We start from the raw sequence: 15,087 nt of genomic DNA on the forward strand, positions 1-15,087 counted from the left end.
TTGACAGCTAAACCCACGGAACTGGTTACACCCACAACCGCCGGACGAGAGAAAGGGAGAGGCGTAGAGGGCCGAGTTGCGTTCGCTTTCCCACAAGTAGAGTCCCTAGGAGTCCCTCGATTTCCGTTTTCCAGAAGGCTCCTCGCAAAGAAGCCGCGTGGGAGGATCCGCGCCCCCCTCAACTTTTCCCCCGAGACCCCGAAACCCATTCCGCGGTCGGTATTCATTTAGAAGGGATCCCTGGAAATCAAAATGGCCGCCCGTGCCCACCGCGGCGTGTCCAATGGATGGGCGCGCCCCGGCGTCTGGTTCACCTTTATCGGGGCCGAGCCGAGGCTTGCGGGTGTCCCGCGGGTAAATCCGTCCGGGTAGGCCGCGCGGGCCCATCCGTCGATCCCTTTCGCGATAGCGTTCGACGGAAAGGGGCGCGCGGTTTCCCCCCAGGGCGGCGAGCTCGTCACGCGAGGACGGTCGCGCGGCGAATGCGGGTCGCGCGCGACCCTGGGTACCGCGAACCCCCCTCGTTCTCCTTCGCTCCCCTCCTCTCCCCGCCGACCCAAGGGCCCAGGTCCCTCGAAATCGGGCCCGCTTTCCCGCGTTCCTCGAAAGCCGCGCGCATCCTTGGGAACGCGCACGGTGGTCCGCTCGTCCGTTCCTCGAAAATGGCGTCTCGCCGCCCGCGCTCGTGGGCACCGCGGCGTGTCTAATAAATAGGCCTCCCCGTCTCCCTTTTTTTCCCTCTCTTCCCCCTCCCCCGGAAAACAATTAATTCTTATTCGCGAGTCCTCTCTCTTTCTCTCTCCGGTTCGGCCCCGTAGCGCGCGCGCTCCCTCTGAAATTGCGCCGCTCGCGCTTTCCGCAAATGGAATTGGTTTCGCCGGTGAGATACGATCGTCGCGGAAAAACGCCATAACTCCGCATCGTATATGGCGGCAATGCACAGGTGCAGCTGCGCGTAGGCCCCCCCCCCTTCCCCTGCGGCGGGCCCGACCCCCTCCCGCTTTCCTCCCCACGATCGAGCGCGCGAGCAGAATGTCAATTGTCTCGGGTCTCCCTCCCCGCCTCCGCTTTTCCTCGTAGCCCTCCCCCTGTCGACCCCTTCCTCCCTTTCTCTCCGCCTCCTTCTTCCTCCCCCTTTTTTATACCCCCTCCCCCTCCTCCTCCCAACGACCCGAGCGGGCCCTCTCGCTTGCCCGACCCTCGCGCGCCCGACCGACGCCGGTAACGGGGAAAAAAATAATTAGTACGTTTGTCCAGCGGGGCTTCTAGAAATAGACCGGTCGCATAATCGACTCGCGGTTTCGAGACCGCTTTGGAAACCTGCCGCTTAGGCGCGTTTTAAGGACGCCCTGAAAGACGGGGACGCCATCTTGGAAGCTGGGCCCGGGACCCGAAATAGGGCCCCGAGGTGCGCGCCAAGGTTTCAGATGGTTATGGTCACTCATGAAATGTGGATAAACGAATTGATGGATATATATTTTTTTTAAGTATTTTTTTTTTGGTTTACCCACCCTCCAGGCGACGATAGGTAGCGTCGAATTGCGCGCGCCGCGGGTTAAGCGCGAAAGACGGAGAAAGCGGATCGCCTTATCGATCGCAGGCGCTATCGATCATCGTCGGGTCTCCAGTCCCGGTCGTCCCGAGACAACCTTGCCACGATGCCGAGGTGGTTACGGCAGGCGTGACTAGACCGGAGGTCTCGATTATGAGCGCGCGTAGGCGCGAGCCTACGCTCGCCCTTCGGCCGCTCGTTCATTCAGAAATTCCGCCGTCCTTCTCGGTCTCTCCCTCTCTCTCCCCCGAGCCGCGACCTATTCACCGTTTCCTACACACCTGGGTGGCGAGATCGAGGAGGATCTTCCCCCTCCTGGGCGAATGTTGGATTTTTTTTGGGGGGTTTTTTTAAATGCATCTTTATAGGATCGATCGAGGAAAATCGACGCACGGAGGGCGCGCATTCGATTTTCGCTCTGTATCTGATTTTCTCGCAGTCGCGACCTGTTCCCCATTTTCTAGACACCTGGGTGGCGAACTCGAGGGCTTCCCCTCTGAGGCGAAATTCGGATCTTTAACCCTTTTAGCGCCGAGCGACGATATATCGTCTTGCGACATGTGCCGGTGTTAAAAGGGTTAAAATGAATTTTTCTTTTATTTTGGTGTTTTTTTTTGTTTTAAGGCAACTGAACATGATCGGCTCGAATTAGGGACGCGGATTGAATCGAAACGAGGGGGACGTAATTCAAGTAATCGGCGTGTTTATTAGAGGGGTGGTGCATCGGAGCAATCGGACGAATTGTAACAATCCCGGGTAATGAGCGGGCATTTAGCGAGCGGCGGTCGTTTCTCACCCGGGGATTGCGGTGATTCCACGGCGGGATTGCGGCGAAATTGCGGTAATCGTAACGGCGCGGCTTTCGGGCCCCCGGCATGCGGAATAATTGAAGGTGGAAATAATTGACGGAGCGCCTGCCCCCGGAGGAGCGTTAACGCGGATCCGGGGATGGGCTCGCCACGCGAACGCCTGCCAATTACCGTAATTGTCAACTGCCAGGCTAAATGACCGACTGCCAAGAGACAGGGTCTCTTGCCTCGCCTCTTTGGCTTAGTTCGCCACGAGACGCGGAAACTCGGAGATATCTCGGCCATTCGAGATGCCGAGACCTCCCTTGCTAAGTGACTCCTTCTCTCCTCCGCTCTTTCGTCTCATTGGCACGAGGCAATATACGCCATGTAATAATTAAATATGCCACACGGTGTGCCAATGTAAGGTAACCTCGAAAACATCCCAGGTATAACGAGATGTACTTTCCGTCGGAATTGTCAATTTTTCCTGCGACCAAAACCTGACGGGTGAAGGTAACGAAAGTGACAGCCTGCGAGTCCGAGTATACGTGTACAGGAAGTGCTCATGAAATTTTAGTTAATCGGGAGCAGTTAATTTCGCAGGTTAGAGGTAACCAGAGTTAACGTCCCCGGTTTAACTCGTTGTAATTACTTCATTGAATTGATATACTATCGTCGAGGGGGACAAGAGAGGGAATTACACGAGATTCGTTTGGCAGATCGCGCTGGCCGCGTGGCATTACGATATTAAACGTCACCCTGGCTGCCAACATTTGGTTATTATAATTGGCCAAGTTATCCGGATAAGATCGGGCTGGGGTATTGAATGGAGGCCCGGCTTACGTACACGGAGGAGGACTCGAGTGACAGCGGGGAAATAAGGGAAATAAAAATTTAACCGCGCGCGAGAGAGGAGCCTTCCTCGAGGAGCGACGTTTATTCGGGCCGCGATTTATCGCCGACCGGGCGAAATCGACGTTTTCCAGGTTTAACGCCGAATCGACACGCCATCGGCTCTGTGGCGATTTCTTTTTTTTTTTTTGTTGCACTTCCAAAGGGGGGACGAAAATCAAGGAATTACCTTTATCGCGCTTGATGCGCCGGCAGATCGCGCACATGCGGCGGCCGCAGTGCTGCCTCTCGGGCTTTTGCTCCGTGTCCAGGGTAACCATGTTTTTTCCTTTTTGTTTTTCTCTTTTCTTCCCCCTAGATCGAGAAGGGTCACTAGGGATCGCCGAAGCGAATCCGGAAAAATCACCAAACCGCGGTTACTCGCGCACTGTGTGTTCACTTTCGCGGACCATCGGGCCCCTGATTAGGCCATAGGGCCCGATCCGACACCGGATCGATCGTCCTGCATCGATCCTCCCCGTTGACTAGACGTGTCGATCGAGACTCGACACCTGCCGGGACTCCCCTGATTATCGGTTCCTGCAATTTGATTTAATTTTCTTTTTTTTTTTTCTTCTTCTCCCCATTAGCGAGGGTCCCAATTTTCGAGGGGCCCTCGGGGACCGGCCGATTCGGCCCGGCAGATCGATCGGCGAATCGCGCGTTTTTATCGGCCGATCATCGGTGACGATTTATTAATTCCCCCTGCCTAGCGACTCATTCAGGTGATATTTACGAGCCCGCCGATTTCCCCGCCGATTGCGATCCCGATACGCTCGTCGATACGCTTTCGGCGCGTTATTTATTAAGGACGAGTTTCGCGAGAGGACGAGACTCCGGAGACTTTCGGAGAAAAATCGGCCCCCCGATTTCCGAGAGCTCATTGTGGTGAGAAAAATCGCTCCGATTCCGGCCCCCGGGACGGAGAAATCGGCTACGGGGACTCGGGATGCGCCGACGGGGACCCGAGAGATCGTACAAACACACCTACGTAACGCGCCGATTTCTGTATCGAGATCGGCCCGGTAATTCTCGCCGGTTTCCGCGCGATTTACAACGCCCACCTAATTAAGCCCGCGCGGCTTAATCGCGCGATTCGTTACTTTAATGGCGGCACCGAGTTACGAAATTAAGGCTGCGCCGGAGAGAGATCGAGGGACGCGCTTCTTCGAAGCCGTCGATGCCTCCCCCCTCGTTCGGCTGCCGATTTTTATTCCCCCCCCCCCCCTCCTCCGAGGCCCCGCGAAATTATTACACAGCGACGAAAGTCCCCCGAGAGAATCCAGCCGACCGTTTCCTGGACGGATAAATATTAAAACTCATTCCTGCCGAGTTAAGGATCGAACGATTAATCGCGATCGTTCATCCTCCGTGAATTACCCCCTCGAACGATCGCCTTGACCGAGAGATTCGACGATTTCTAGAGAAGTCGAGCGCGATGAAAAAAAAGGTTTGTTCGCCGATTTTTTTTTTTCCCACAGCGGAGGGGGGTGGCGCGTTGCGAAACCAGAGCCGAAGAAATCGAGAGTCGACCCCAAGTCGAGTCCGAGGATCGGCATGCCCCTCCCACGACGATGACGAGCCCGCCGGCTCCGACCTCGACACGCATTTCCAAGACTCTTCTCGGCGAACGCACCAGCCCTCCGCCGATTCGAGCTCCCGCCGATCGGTCGTATCGATAGGTCCCCCGACTCGAGGAATCGGATCGTTCTCTCGCCGATCGGCGGACGTAATTAGCAAGGGCCCTATCCCGCGGGACGATCGCGAGGGTGAAAGTTGGCCGCGGAGCGAGCACCCAGGATCCGACCTTGCCGATTCTCTTAACCGAGCGAAAATCGACGGAATTGAAGTCCCGCTTACCGAGGCGAGTGTCCTAAGGAAAGCTCGCGAGACCGATCGCAACGACCGGGGCACTGGATTCCCACGGGAGTCGATTTCTACGAGAAGCTTTAGCCCGAAGTCACTCCCCTGCCGAAGCGCCGCCACCCGATCTCGACCGATATCTGCCCATCGATCGAATTTCAGGCCCGGCCCCTGGGCTGGCGCCGCGGCGGAAAAGAGTCCGTGGGCCGCCACCCGCCGATTTCGCCGCTCGCGATCCGATCTCGATTCAATTACCGGCGCGGCCGCGCGTACCGTGACGCGGATTCGATTTAATAAACCGATCTTATCGGGGCCCGATAGACATCGGTTCATTACGTCGCGGAGGTTCCCGGGTCTTTAAGCGAGGCACGCGCGTCCCCCGGTCGGCGCCGGGTCCGATCAGCGATCGATCGATCGATCTTGCCGGGCCCAAAATCGCGCGGGACCACCTCGGCCGGGCGGCCCCACGTAGGCCGATTCCTGCGGGGTTCGCACCATTTAATCCGCTCCGGATGGGCCTGAAGTCCCAGGGGGCCCAGAGGGGTGTCGCACCCTCGCGCACGCGCGCACACATGGAACGGGCTCACAGACACTGCATCGCCGCGATAGGTTTCGGCACTGAGAACTGCGGTCGGAGGGACGATGCCCAAAATGGGTGAACAGCTGATCGAAGGGGTCGGCGTTCCGCGGCACTTCAGGGCTCGCGAGTAACGGGCCCTATCCGGGCGCGGTGGGCCTCACCGGTGGGACCACCAGGATGCATGACAGCCGCGCGCGCGCGTTTACACACCGCGAGATCGCTGGCGGAAAATCGGTCGCGGTCGGTGCGATCTGCGAGCGGTCTCTCGGTTCGTCTCTGACTGAGCTTGTGTGCGGGCCCGCGGGCCTTAGCAGGGGCCACGTGACGGGCCCTGCAGGAGGTAGAGGTTTCAACGTGTGCGTCGTGCGTCGTGCGTCGTGGAGGGCATTACGGTGCCGGAGAACGTCGGCAGCCGGCTATCCCGGAGCCCGGCGGACCGAGTGCAGGGCCTGGTGGGAGCAGCGGAGGGACCGCGTGGGGGAAGCAGGGGGGGCCCGACCGTGGAGGGGGCGCTCGAGTGGGAGGCCCGGGGAGGGGGTCGTGGGCCGCGCGAGCCCGTGGGCCCCGCAGGCGCGTGCCCGGAGTTAGCGTCACGGATCGTGGGACCGCGGAGATTCCGGGCCCCGCGGAAACGCAACCGCGGTGGGGGCCCGTAGGTGAAAACGATGGATCAGCCACGGGCGCTTCCCCGATGGGCGTGGGCCTTTCGAAAGGCCCGCGTGGGTGAATTGTTTTCGGGCCCGAGATGCGGGCGTAGGAAGTGGAACTCGTCGGGCCCCGCAGCGGTTCGGACGGGGCCCGTTACCGGACAGTGGACGGGCCCCGGCTCCTCCGTCGCGAGGGAGACTCCTCGAAAGCGGTCGCGTGTCCGGGGCCCGCGAGGAACGGGACTCGGACTCGGCCGTCGTTTCGGGCATTAGAGGCCCCGAGGAGAGAGGGGCGGAATATGAATGCGCGGAATATGTAAAGGAGGATGCTGGCGCGTGCCGGGACTGAGAATCCGGCGGGGCCTGGAGAGGATTTCCGGGACCCGGAAGGGCCCGATCCCGGAAATAGCTGATCGGGTGAACGAACGGGGACCCTCGATGTGCGAGTGTTGGAGTGACGGACGAGCTCGGGCCCTAGGGCCCTCTCGCGCATCTTAAACGGAGTCGATCGACTCCGGCGAAACCGCTAATTACCCGGCCCGGGCTCTCCCTTCTCAGGGCCCAGTAACGGGGCCTTACGTCGGCGGCGCGACAGGTTCCGTCGTACGGTAGGGAGCGAGCGCGTGCGCTCGTCCCAAACGGAAGTGATCGCCCACGCGCGATTGGCTCGACACGATAAGGCCCAATGTTGCCCAGGGGCCTTAGCCGATCCTGTCGCGCGCAACGCCCGGGCGCATCGACTCTCTCGACGATGTTTTGTAATCCCCTCGCGACGACTCGTCGTCTCCCGTCGATTTCGGGATTTCGTTTCTGGGCCCACGGATCGAGGCCTCGTGTTGCCGAAACATCCGGCTCGCCTACGTGTCGGCCCGGTCCACGCGATTGACGCGTCGACGCGCGTTCTCTTCGCGCCGGATTACCGGGCCCGGCTTTTCGGATTAACCGGCGGATCGGGGCCCGTCTCGGGCCCAAAATCCGAATCCACCCTGTCAATCCCTATCCGCCGACACGGCCGACATAAAATCCGCGTCTTTCACCCACCCGATCTTATTAAAGACACCTCGGGCCCAATGGGAGCCTATCGCCCACGAATCCGGGCCCGAATTCGGGGCCCAAACTCGTTCCACTAATTTCCAACGCACAATTAAGCCCGGATTAGCACACGGCTCGAATGCCGGGGTTTCTTGCGGCCCTCATTACCGGCCTGGGGAATGTTAACGAATCCTGGGCCTCTTGCAAGGTCCCTAGACATTTCCCCCAGATTTCTCCCAGGACTCTCCCTCTCTCTGCCCCCCTCTATCTCTGTCTTTCGTCTCTCTCACCGACGAAATTACCTCCTTGTTCCTCCGGGGTTCGAATCGGTCCTTCGGTCCCGGCTCTTCCGCTCCGGATTCCGCGTTCCGGATCGCGTTCCGCGTGCGGCACTCGCGCACTGCGACCCACATATCGCGTATGAAAGAATGTTTGGCTTTGCAGGCTAGCTTGGCCGTCTAATAATAGAGCGGCCGTATGTTCGGTACGTGGGTTTATCCTTGTGCGCGCGAGTTGCGCTAACGGCGGCGTACCGTAAAACAATTACGCTTACGCGACGCCGACCGGGTTTATTTGTTTTGGCAAAAGCCGCCGCGCGACGAGCGCCGACGCACCGACGCACCGCGTCGCGACGCCTGGCCGGCGTCCCGCGCCAACGACCCAGACAATCGGGAAATAAGTTTTCCGCCCAATTCTGAGGCGTCCCTTCGTTAAACCCGTGATTTTCACGCGGAATTACTCGCGGGCCTTGGGGCGGAGAAAGGTGATAAGCGCTCGGCGCGAATTATCCTTTGACGAGCGGGACCAAATGGAAGTGACAATTTTCTGGAATGTCAAGTTACAACTGTCGGGAGAGCCTGGAGATGCGTAACGCACCGGCCCGAAGTACAATTTATCCTGGCCACGCGTGTCGGTAACCTAACGAGACGAGTGACCCAAATACTCCCGAAACGACGGCGCGTCACTCAAGCCTCGCGACTTATCCCCGGGACGATTATCACGAGAATGGAGAGCGAAAGAAAGAGAGGGGAGAAAAAAAAGGAGGCGGGAAAGATCGCGCGAGGAGCGGCGAGCTCAAAGCGAGCTTTTTTTTTTTATTTTTTTATTTTTTTCTTCCGGCGGTATTCTAGCATCTAGGAACCGGCGGGCTAGAAAAAACCGCCGCACCGCGTCTGGCAAAAAATCCCCAGATCGGTCAATCCACCTTTGACGACCGGCGGTGAAAGATAAATGCTCATCGAACGAACTTCCCGTAATTAGCGATTTTCCCCGCGACACCCTTCCGAAAATATGAATTGGAAATTAATTCCGGTGTCAAGGAGGCAGTTTTCAAGCCTGGTCGAGAATGGATCCTTCACGGGTGGAGTCGTCCTCGGATTTGGATTTAGGTGGAAATAAAAACAGGGGTGGGTTTAAGAAAAGGGGGTAAAAAACGAGGAGTCGCGGATTCCGGGCGCGCCTAGCGGTTGCGGCTTGCAAATAAATCCTAGGACCTCGAGGGAGGGAGGACGGGAGAAAAGGAGAAGTCGACTAAGGGGGAGGCAGGGAGGCGAAAAAAAGGGCGGAAGGAGGAAGAAAGGGAGCAGGGAGCAGGGGGCCCGCTTTGCACACAATTTCCGCGCGGTATCTTTGCGCGAAAATAAAGTGTTACGGGCCCGTGCGCGGCAGTGAGGCCCCTTATTAACATTTCTCCGGGATCCGAGGCGAGATTAAATTGACAGGGAGGATTTGCGAGTCGTTTGTTACCGGGCCCCTCGTACCTCGGTCGAGGAGACCCTCTTTGCTCATCTCCCGGCCCGGAGATCGACGACGGAGTCGAAGGGAAAAGCCAGGAAAATTCGAGAAAATTCTATAACATTCCCGATAGTACCTGAAAATCCGTGATAATTCCCGGGGGAAAAACAAGGACGCGAATAGACGCGGCCATTTAGTCCGCGAATCCGGGTAAATCGGTCGGCGCGGGTTTTCGGCGGATCCGGCGGAAAGGGCCGGAGGGGACGCGGAAAACGCGGGTCCGCCCGCTCGCTCGGGTCGTTTGGAGAGAGAGAGGAGCTTTCGGTGGATAATGTGGCCCACTGCCGTCGGGGCTATTCTAGGAGCTATTCTAAGTCTGTCCGGCAACGCGTCGTCTTATTAATGCCGCGGTCCGGTTCTCGAGGCGGCCGCTAGGTGCCGCCACCTAGGTAGGAGCGAGCCCGGCCCGGCCGCAACTGGGGCTAACAGCTGCACCGGAGATGGTTCATAATAGAACGCGGATAAACTTGGATTCACGGCTCGACTTTCGTGTCATATCATTCGCGACAGATAAGTCCGCCCCGGCGGGTGCGGCGCGGAGGAGGCCGAGAGAAACGGGATTATTTTCTATATATAAAGCCACCGCGGCCGGCTCGGACGCGCGGAATTGAAACGCATTCCCCGAGGGAAAGCAGCCGCAGCTGCCGGACGCGCGGCTTTCCCGCCCCCGTGGGACTTTCAAAAAATTATCACACTCCCCTTGTCCTTGGTAAATCCAATTTTATCGTCCTTCCCTCCTATTGGCAAGGTGGAGGGCGCCAAAGGGTCGGTCACTCCCGGGGGGGAGAAATCGCGCCCTGCGGTGGAAATCGATGTTTCCTCCTGAAATAGAAAAATGGCGGCGATCCCGCCCGATTTCCCGAAATCGCCGACCTAATCGGAGGGCGCGTCGAGATCGCTCGGATTCCGCGAGCCCGCGATCTACGGCCGCGCTAACTAAGGGATTATTTACCGCAGCCGCGGGCCGCCTGCACTAATTCTCCCTTTATCGCGATATCGCGCCAGCGAGCGGTGGCCGGTTGGCATTGGAGCAATTGGCCGTTCGCCAATCGGAGGGCCCTCGAGACATTGTAAGCGGAAGCGGCGAGCCGCGATTGGTGGAGCGCGTCCGGCAGCGGCGACCACGTGGCGAGCCGGATGCGGCGGCCGCGCGCGATAAGCGGCCGATAGTCGCGACGCAGCTGCCGCGGAAGACGCCGCGTCTCTACGTCCGCAAATTAGGGCCGGGCTGACAAATACCGACAAATTGGCCGCCTCGTGCCCAGGACCAAAAGGGCCGAGAAATGGAAGGAGAAATAAATGAATAAAAGTCGAAAAGAGGTGAGGTGTCGGGTGAAAAGTCGATGAAAAAAGAAACGGGATATAAAAGAGCTCGATGGCGCTCAAAAGCCTCCGTCTCTGTCGGACGCAGTTAAAGTCGGTCCAAATATTATCGCCATCCGTGTTTGACGACCGGCCACTTTACGGTGAGGATAATCCGTCAGCGGATTCGACGGCGCCGTCTGGCGTTCGGGAACCGGCGGATTTCGGCCGGGAATAAAATCCGCAGGCTTGCCCTACAATGTTTTGCCGGTAACCCGAGACGCGGTTTACTCGCGGAAAGTCCGCGCAGCTGCAACGGGCGGGTGGACGAGGTGTACACTCGTTGCAAAATCGGGGCGAGGTGGTCGTAGGAAGAGTTGCCGGGTATAGGGGACCGACGGCCAGCGCGAGCTCGGACCTCTCTTTCGCACTCAAGGGGCGGCCCATCGCTCCGTCTCTCTCGCACTCGTGGAGGTTTATCGCGCGGCGAGGCGGCGAGCGGCTTTTGATGCCGGGCTCGGGCGCCGCGGACGGGCCCCGCGGATGGGGCCCTCGATTTACATACGGCGCGCTCACCGACGGGCCCAGCACAGGGGCCTCTTATTAAGCGCACGCACACGCGCCCCTTTATTAAGCGCACCCACCTCCAACTTGGGGGTGGGGGGCGCACAGAAGCGCCGCGGTACGGGGCGCATACCTTGTTGCGCTAACAATACGACCGCCCACGTACGAGATATCTCGTTTTATTATTGTCCTCCGTTCCCGCTGGGCGCGATCCCCCCGAGAGCCCTGCCCTTTGTTGGGAGAGCGACGCGAGCGCCGCGGCGACAAACCAAGGAAACCGCGACTTCGGGCCCAGATAGGGCCCCAACTGGGACAACGAGAGGCGAGAATTTCCTCGAAAGTGGGAATTCAATGGCTTCTTCGAATCTGAAATTCAGGGTTGATTTGAACCTAGGATTGAATTGGGCCCGTAAGGCCCTGGAGGAAATTGGGACAGGTGGGTCTCAATGGCGGGGAATTTAAATGCTCCTACTGTGCGCATGACTTTTTCTTGCTTTCTCTTGCTTATCGAGGATGTTGGTGACAAGTTGAGATCTTGTGGGGCCCGTTTTTTTAGGGAGGGGACTAATTGAGTTTTGATACCGTCCAGTCGAAATAACGTCGGAAGGGCGTAAATGAAGGAATTCGGAGATAAAACGCGAAGGTTTCGGAATCGGCGTTGGTTATCGCCGGGCGGCGCGATAGGGCCTTAATACCTCCCGGGGCCCGGACCACCTGCGTCAAATCGCATTATGCGATGACGATACATAATCACGACACAATGTTATGCCGCTCTCCCCCTCTGTCCCGTGCACGAGAGGTTGTAAAGCAGCCTCGTAAAGCCGCGGGATCGAGGATGGCGAACGACCTCCCTTTTCGCGTCCTCGTCCTTCCGCCTTCCCCGCGAGTGAGGCCCATCGGGCCCCGACGCGATATTTCGATCGACCCCGCCGACTCCCGGAACTCGACGCGGCGTAAAATCGAATTTCTTGAAAGACTCGAAATTTTCTCGAAAAAAAAATGGGGGGGGGGGGGGCGAAAATTGAACGGCGAATCTCGCTACGGCTCATTGTGCGGCGAAAATATGTACTGTAAAATATGAACGAGGAGCGATAAAGAACGGCGGTTAACGTCGTTGGCTGACGGAATTTCCAAATTTCGGCCCGGGCGAAATTTCGAGGCAAGACACGTTATGGTCCCCGGTGAAGGAGCGCGCATCCTGACGTGGAGTGTCATAACGTACGAGCAACATATCGCATGACAGGGTACGCGAGGGCCCCAGGGCCGACCCCTGACCTGGGCCGTTTTGCGTCGGGCCCAGAGGAAGGGGCCTGAGATGCCGACGCATTCCGAGGGGCCCTTCGTGAAATTCGGGGCCCGTGGGTGTAAGAAGCGCGGTTTGTTCTCGAGGGAGCTGGCGAGAGAAAAGGGGCCTCGGGGCCCATTCTCAATCGGGCCTTATCTATCGTCTCCCCAGAAAATCCCATCAAAGTCGCGGGATGAAATACACTCGGTCGAAATGCGATCGATTCGAGGATTTTACGAGGATTCGAGGGGATCGATTTTGGGCCCTATCGACCATTTTGCTCGAGAATGACGAATCCTCCGATCGAACGACGATCCGGGGAAGGAGCGCGACGTTGGCGGGAAGGAGTGGCGCGAATTGATTAGGAAAATGTATGCGGCGGCGCGTCGTAATAACCGGCAGGTATTTACCAGCAATAAGTAAGGAGAATTACAAGCTAATGGGTGCCGAAGTGGCGCACGATCGGAGGGGCCCGTTGGGCCAGGGCGGCCGCGGTGCGCACTCGGTATTTAAATTAACCGATCGATCGGGCCCCGCACGGCCGACCTCGCACATTATGCAAATGCCTTGGAAACACGTAAAAGTTTTCTGCAAAACCAATTACGCCGACGCTCTCGGGCCCACCGGTGCCCGCCAGAAGTTAATTGCGAATTTCTGCGTCGTCGGGTCATTACGCGGGCCCCGGCCGGTCCCGCAGGGGGGACGGGCCCAAAACCCTTTTCCGGGTTTCACGAAAATGATGCACCCGTGCCAAGATGGCGGCGCCTTAAATCATCGGGATATGTCGAGGGACTCTCGTTAAGGGGCCCGTCGAAGGCTCGCGGCTCGTGATCGATTGGGGCCTTAAAAGGGGGAGACTTAAGTACCCCCTGGGAACACCGAGATGTCCCCGAAATATATGCACCTCGTTTTCGAGAAAGTCGGGGCCCAAGGAATTTTCTCACGTGGCGGGTCGTTGCGAAAACGCGCGATTTTATTTTTATTCTCGCGTTTTGGGCCCAGTGGTATCTTCGGGCCCAAATCGGTCGGTGGGTTTTGGGCCTTGTTGCATGGGGCTCGGTGGCGCGTTTTCCGACGCAATATCCGAGTAACGTCATCCACAGCGAGTGGGTCGGACTTTCGAAAGAGTTCCGAGATCTCCGAGGCCCGAATCTGGGGACTTTTCTGGGGACCCTGGTGGACGTTGCGAAAGGCACTAATCGTGCCCTTCGTCCTCCCCCGCGTTCGCGTTCTTTCTCCTCGCCCCCGCCGAAACTAAAAGTCCTGACTCTCGTAATAACACACGTAATGCTTCTCCCTAAGCGATGTTCCGACAAATTGTCAGGATGACAAACGCGTTCCTAGAACGAGCGTGGCTTGCCGAGGCCCCGCGCGCCGCCATGACACTTTCCTTCCTCTTAAACCTCGAAACTATGAATGTCCACGTATATCAAGAACGATAATTCAACTCGGTCCCTAAGTGGCCGTTTACCGCGTAAATTTAACCACATAATCGGTCTCGCGATGATCCTCGATCCTTTCTTTAGACGAGCGGACGAAAAATCCGCCTTTTCCGAAATTCCTTCTCGACGCGGTCGAGACTCGCCGCCACCGTTTAGATTGGAAACAACCTGCGCGAAATCAGCCTTGATACATTTCGCCTACACGCCTTCGGAGAACGGCTTTTCCATCTTCCGCGTGGCTGACACCTACCCGTAACCATAAGCCATAACCAAGGACACCGTCCTGGCCTCCGCCATCTTGGTCACCACGCATCATTATCACTAAACTCGCCTCGATCCCGGTTCCACGAGCAGAGGTAAACATCCTCCTCCGCGTTCTCGTTTCCATCGGCGATTAATTCCTCGCCACCCGGGGAAAAATCTTAAGCCTACACGGGGAAAACGGAGGTTAGGTCGGCCCGATACGCGCGCAGAAAATTTCTTCATCTCCACCTCCCACTGGATCTCCATAGATTTATCACTCCACATGAATTTCGACCCGCGGCCTGTTTCGATAATTACCCAGATGGTAATACCTTCCTTTATAACTGCATAAAAATTTAATAAAAATTCCTTGCACCGTTTTAAAAGTTTCGGCAAAATCGGTAGGAAGAGTCATGGGTATGTGGATATTAATCGTTGACGAGATGTTGGTCTCGGACCCCTTAAGGTGCATGGACACATGCACCGAGAAAAAAATGCCATTCAACCAAAGGAATATTTCCTTGAGTAGTAGCGAAGAAATAATTCAATGAATTACTTTCAATGAATCTTTTTCCTCTAGATGGACATATCATATCCAGTGTTACGTATACGAGGTATGGGGAAACGTATTAGTGACGTATTAGAATAATGTATAAGCAAAAGTCGGTCATACGAGAAGCGAGCCAAGTCCAGTTTACGCGGTGGAGGTGCCTTGAACCCGGACCCATGGTTAGGACGTGGGCAGATCGGACGTGCGTGGGCCAAAACAATCCCCTTGCTAATTAAGATAATCGCGCGATAATTCAGTCACACTTCGTTATAGACATCGACATGTCGTGATATCTGCCACTTCGAGGAAGCTCTCGGATACTTACAAAATGAGGTACGAATTGAAACTGAAGACCGTAAGTCAGGGCGTAACGAGATAGAGCTAATTATTGGACGGTATGAGAAACCAGGTCAGACAAAAATGTAGAAAAATATGTAAGCGATTAGAAGTATGAAAATAGAGAGAGAGAGCATTGATAAGGGGGTAATGATAAGGAGCAGGGTGCGCTGCAGCGGAACGAAACATGTCCGCCGACTTCTTCCGACAAGCAA

The 15,087-nt window shown here is 57.2% G+C and overlaps 1 protein-coding gene across 2 annotated transcripts in view; it reads right to left on the reverse strand.

Annotated features, from left to right (window-relative positions):
* LOC105701717 (MKL/myocardin-like protein 2) overlaps nt 1-15,087 on the reverse strand; it is a 101,946-nt gene that overhangs the window by 15,440 nt on the left and 71,419 nt on the right. The window contains exons 1-2 of one of the 2 annotated variants that reach the window (XM_012428694.1): nt 5,593-5,639; nt 3,425-3,774 (exon numbers count right to left, since the gene is read on the reverse strand). The exons of the other annotated variant lie outside the window; for it this stretch is intronic. Of the exons in view, the coding sequence (XP_012284117.1) occupies nt 3,425-3,515 (91 nt within the window). The 5' untranslated portion in view covers nt 3,516-3,774; nt 5,593-5,639. Of the gene's footprint in view, nt 1-3,424; nt 3,775-5,592; nt 5,640-15,087 lie in introns of those variants that run through there. 2 annotated transcript variants of the gene reach the window in all.

This window comes from Orussus abietinus, unplaced genomic scaffold (genome assembly GCF_000612105.2).
Source record: "Orussus abietinus isolate OABI.00-Male unplaced genomic scaffold, Oabi_2.0 scaffold30, whole genome shotgun sequence".
In the NCBI taxonomy this organism is placed as follows: domain Eukaryota; kingdom Metazoa; phylum Arthropoda; class Insecta; order Hymenoptera; family Orussidae; genus Orussus; species Orussus abietinus.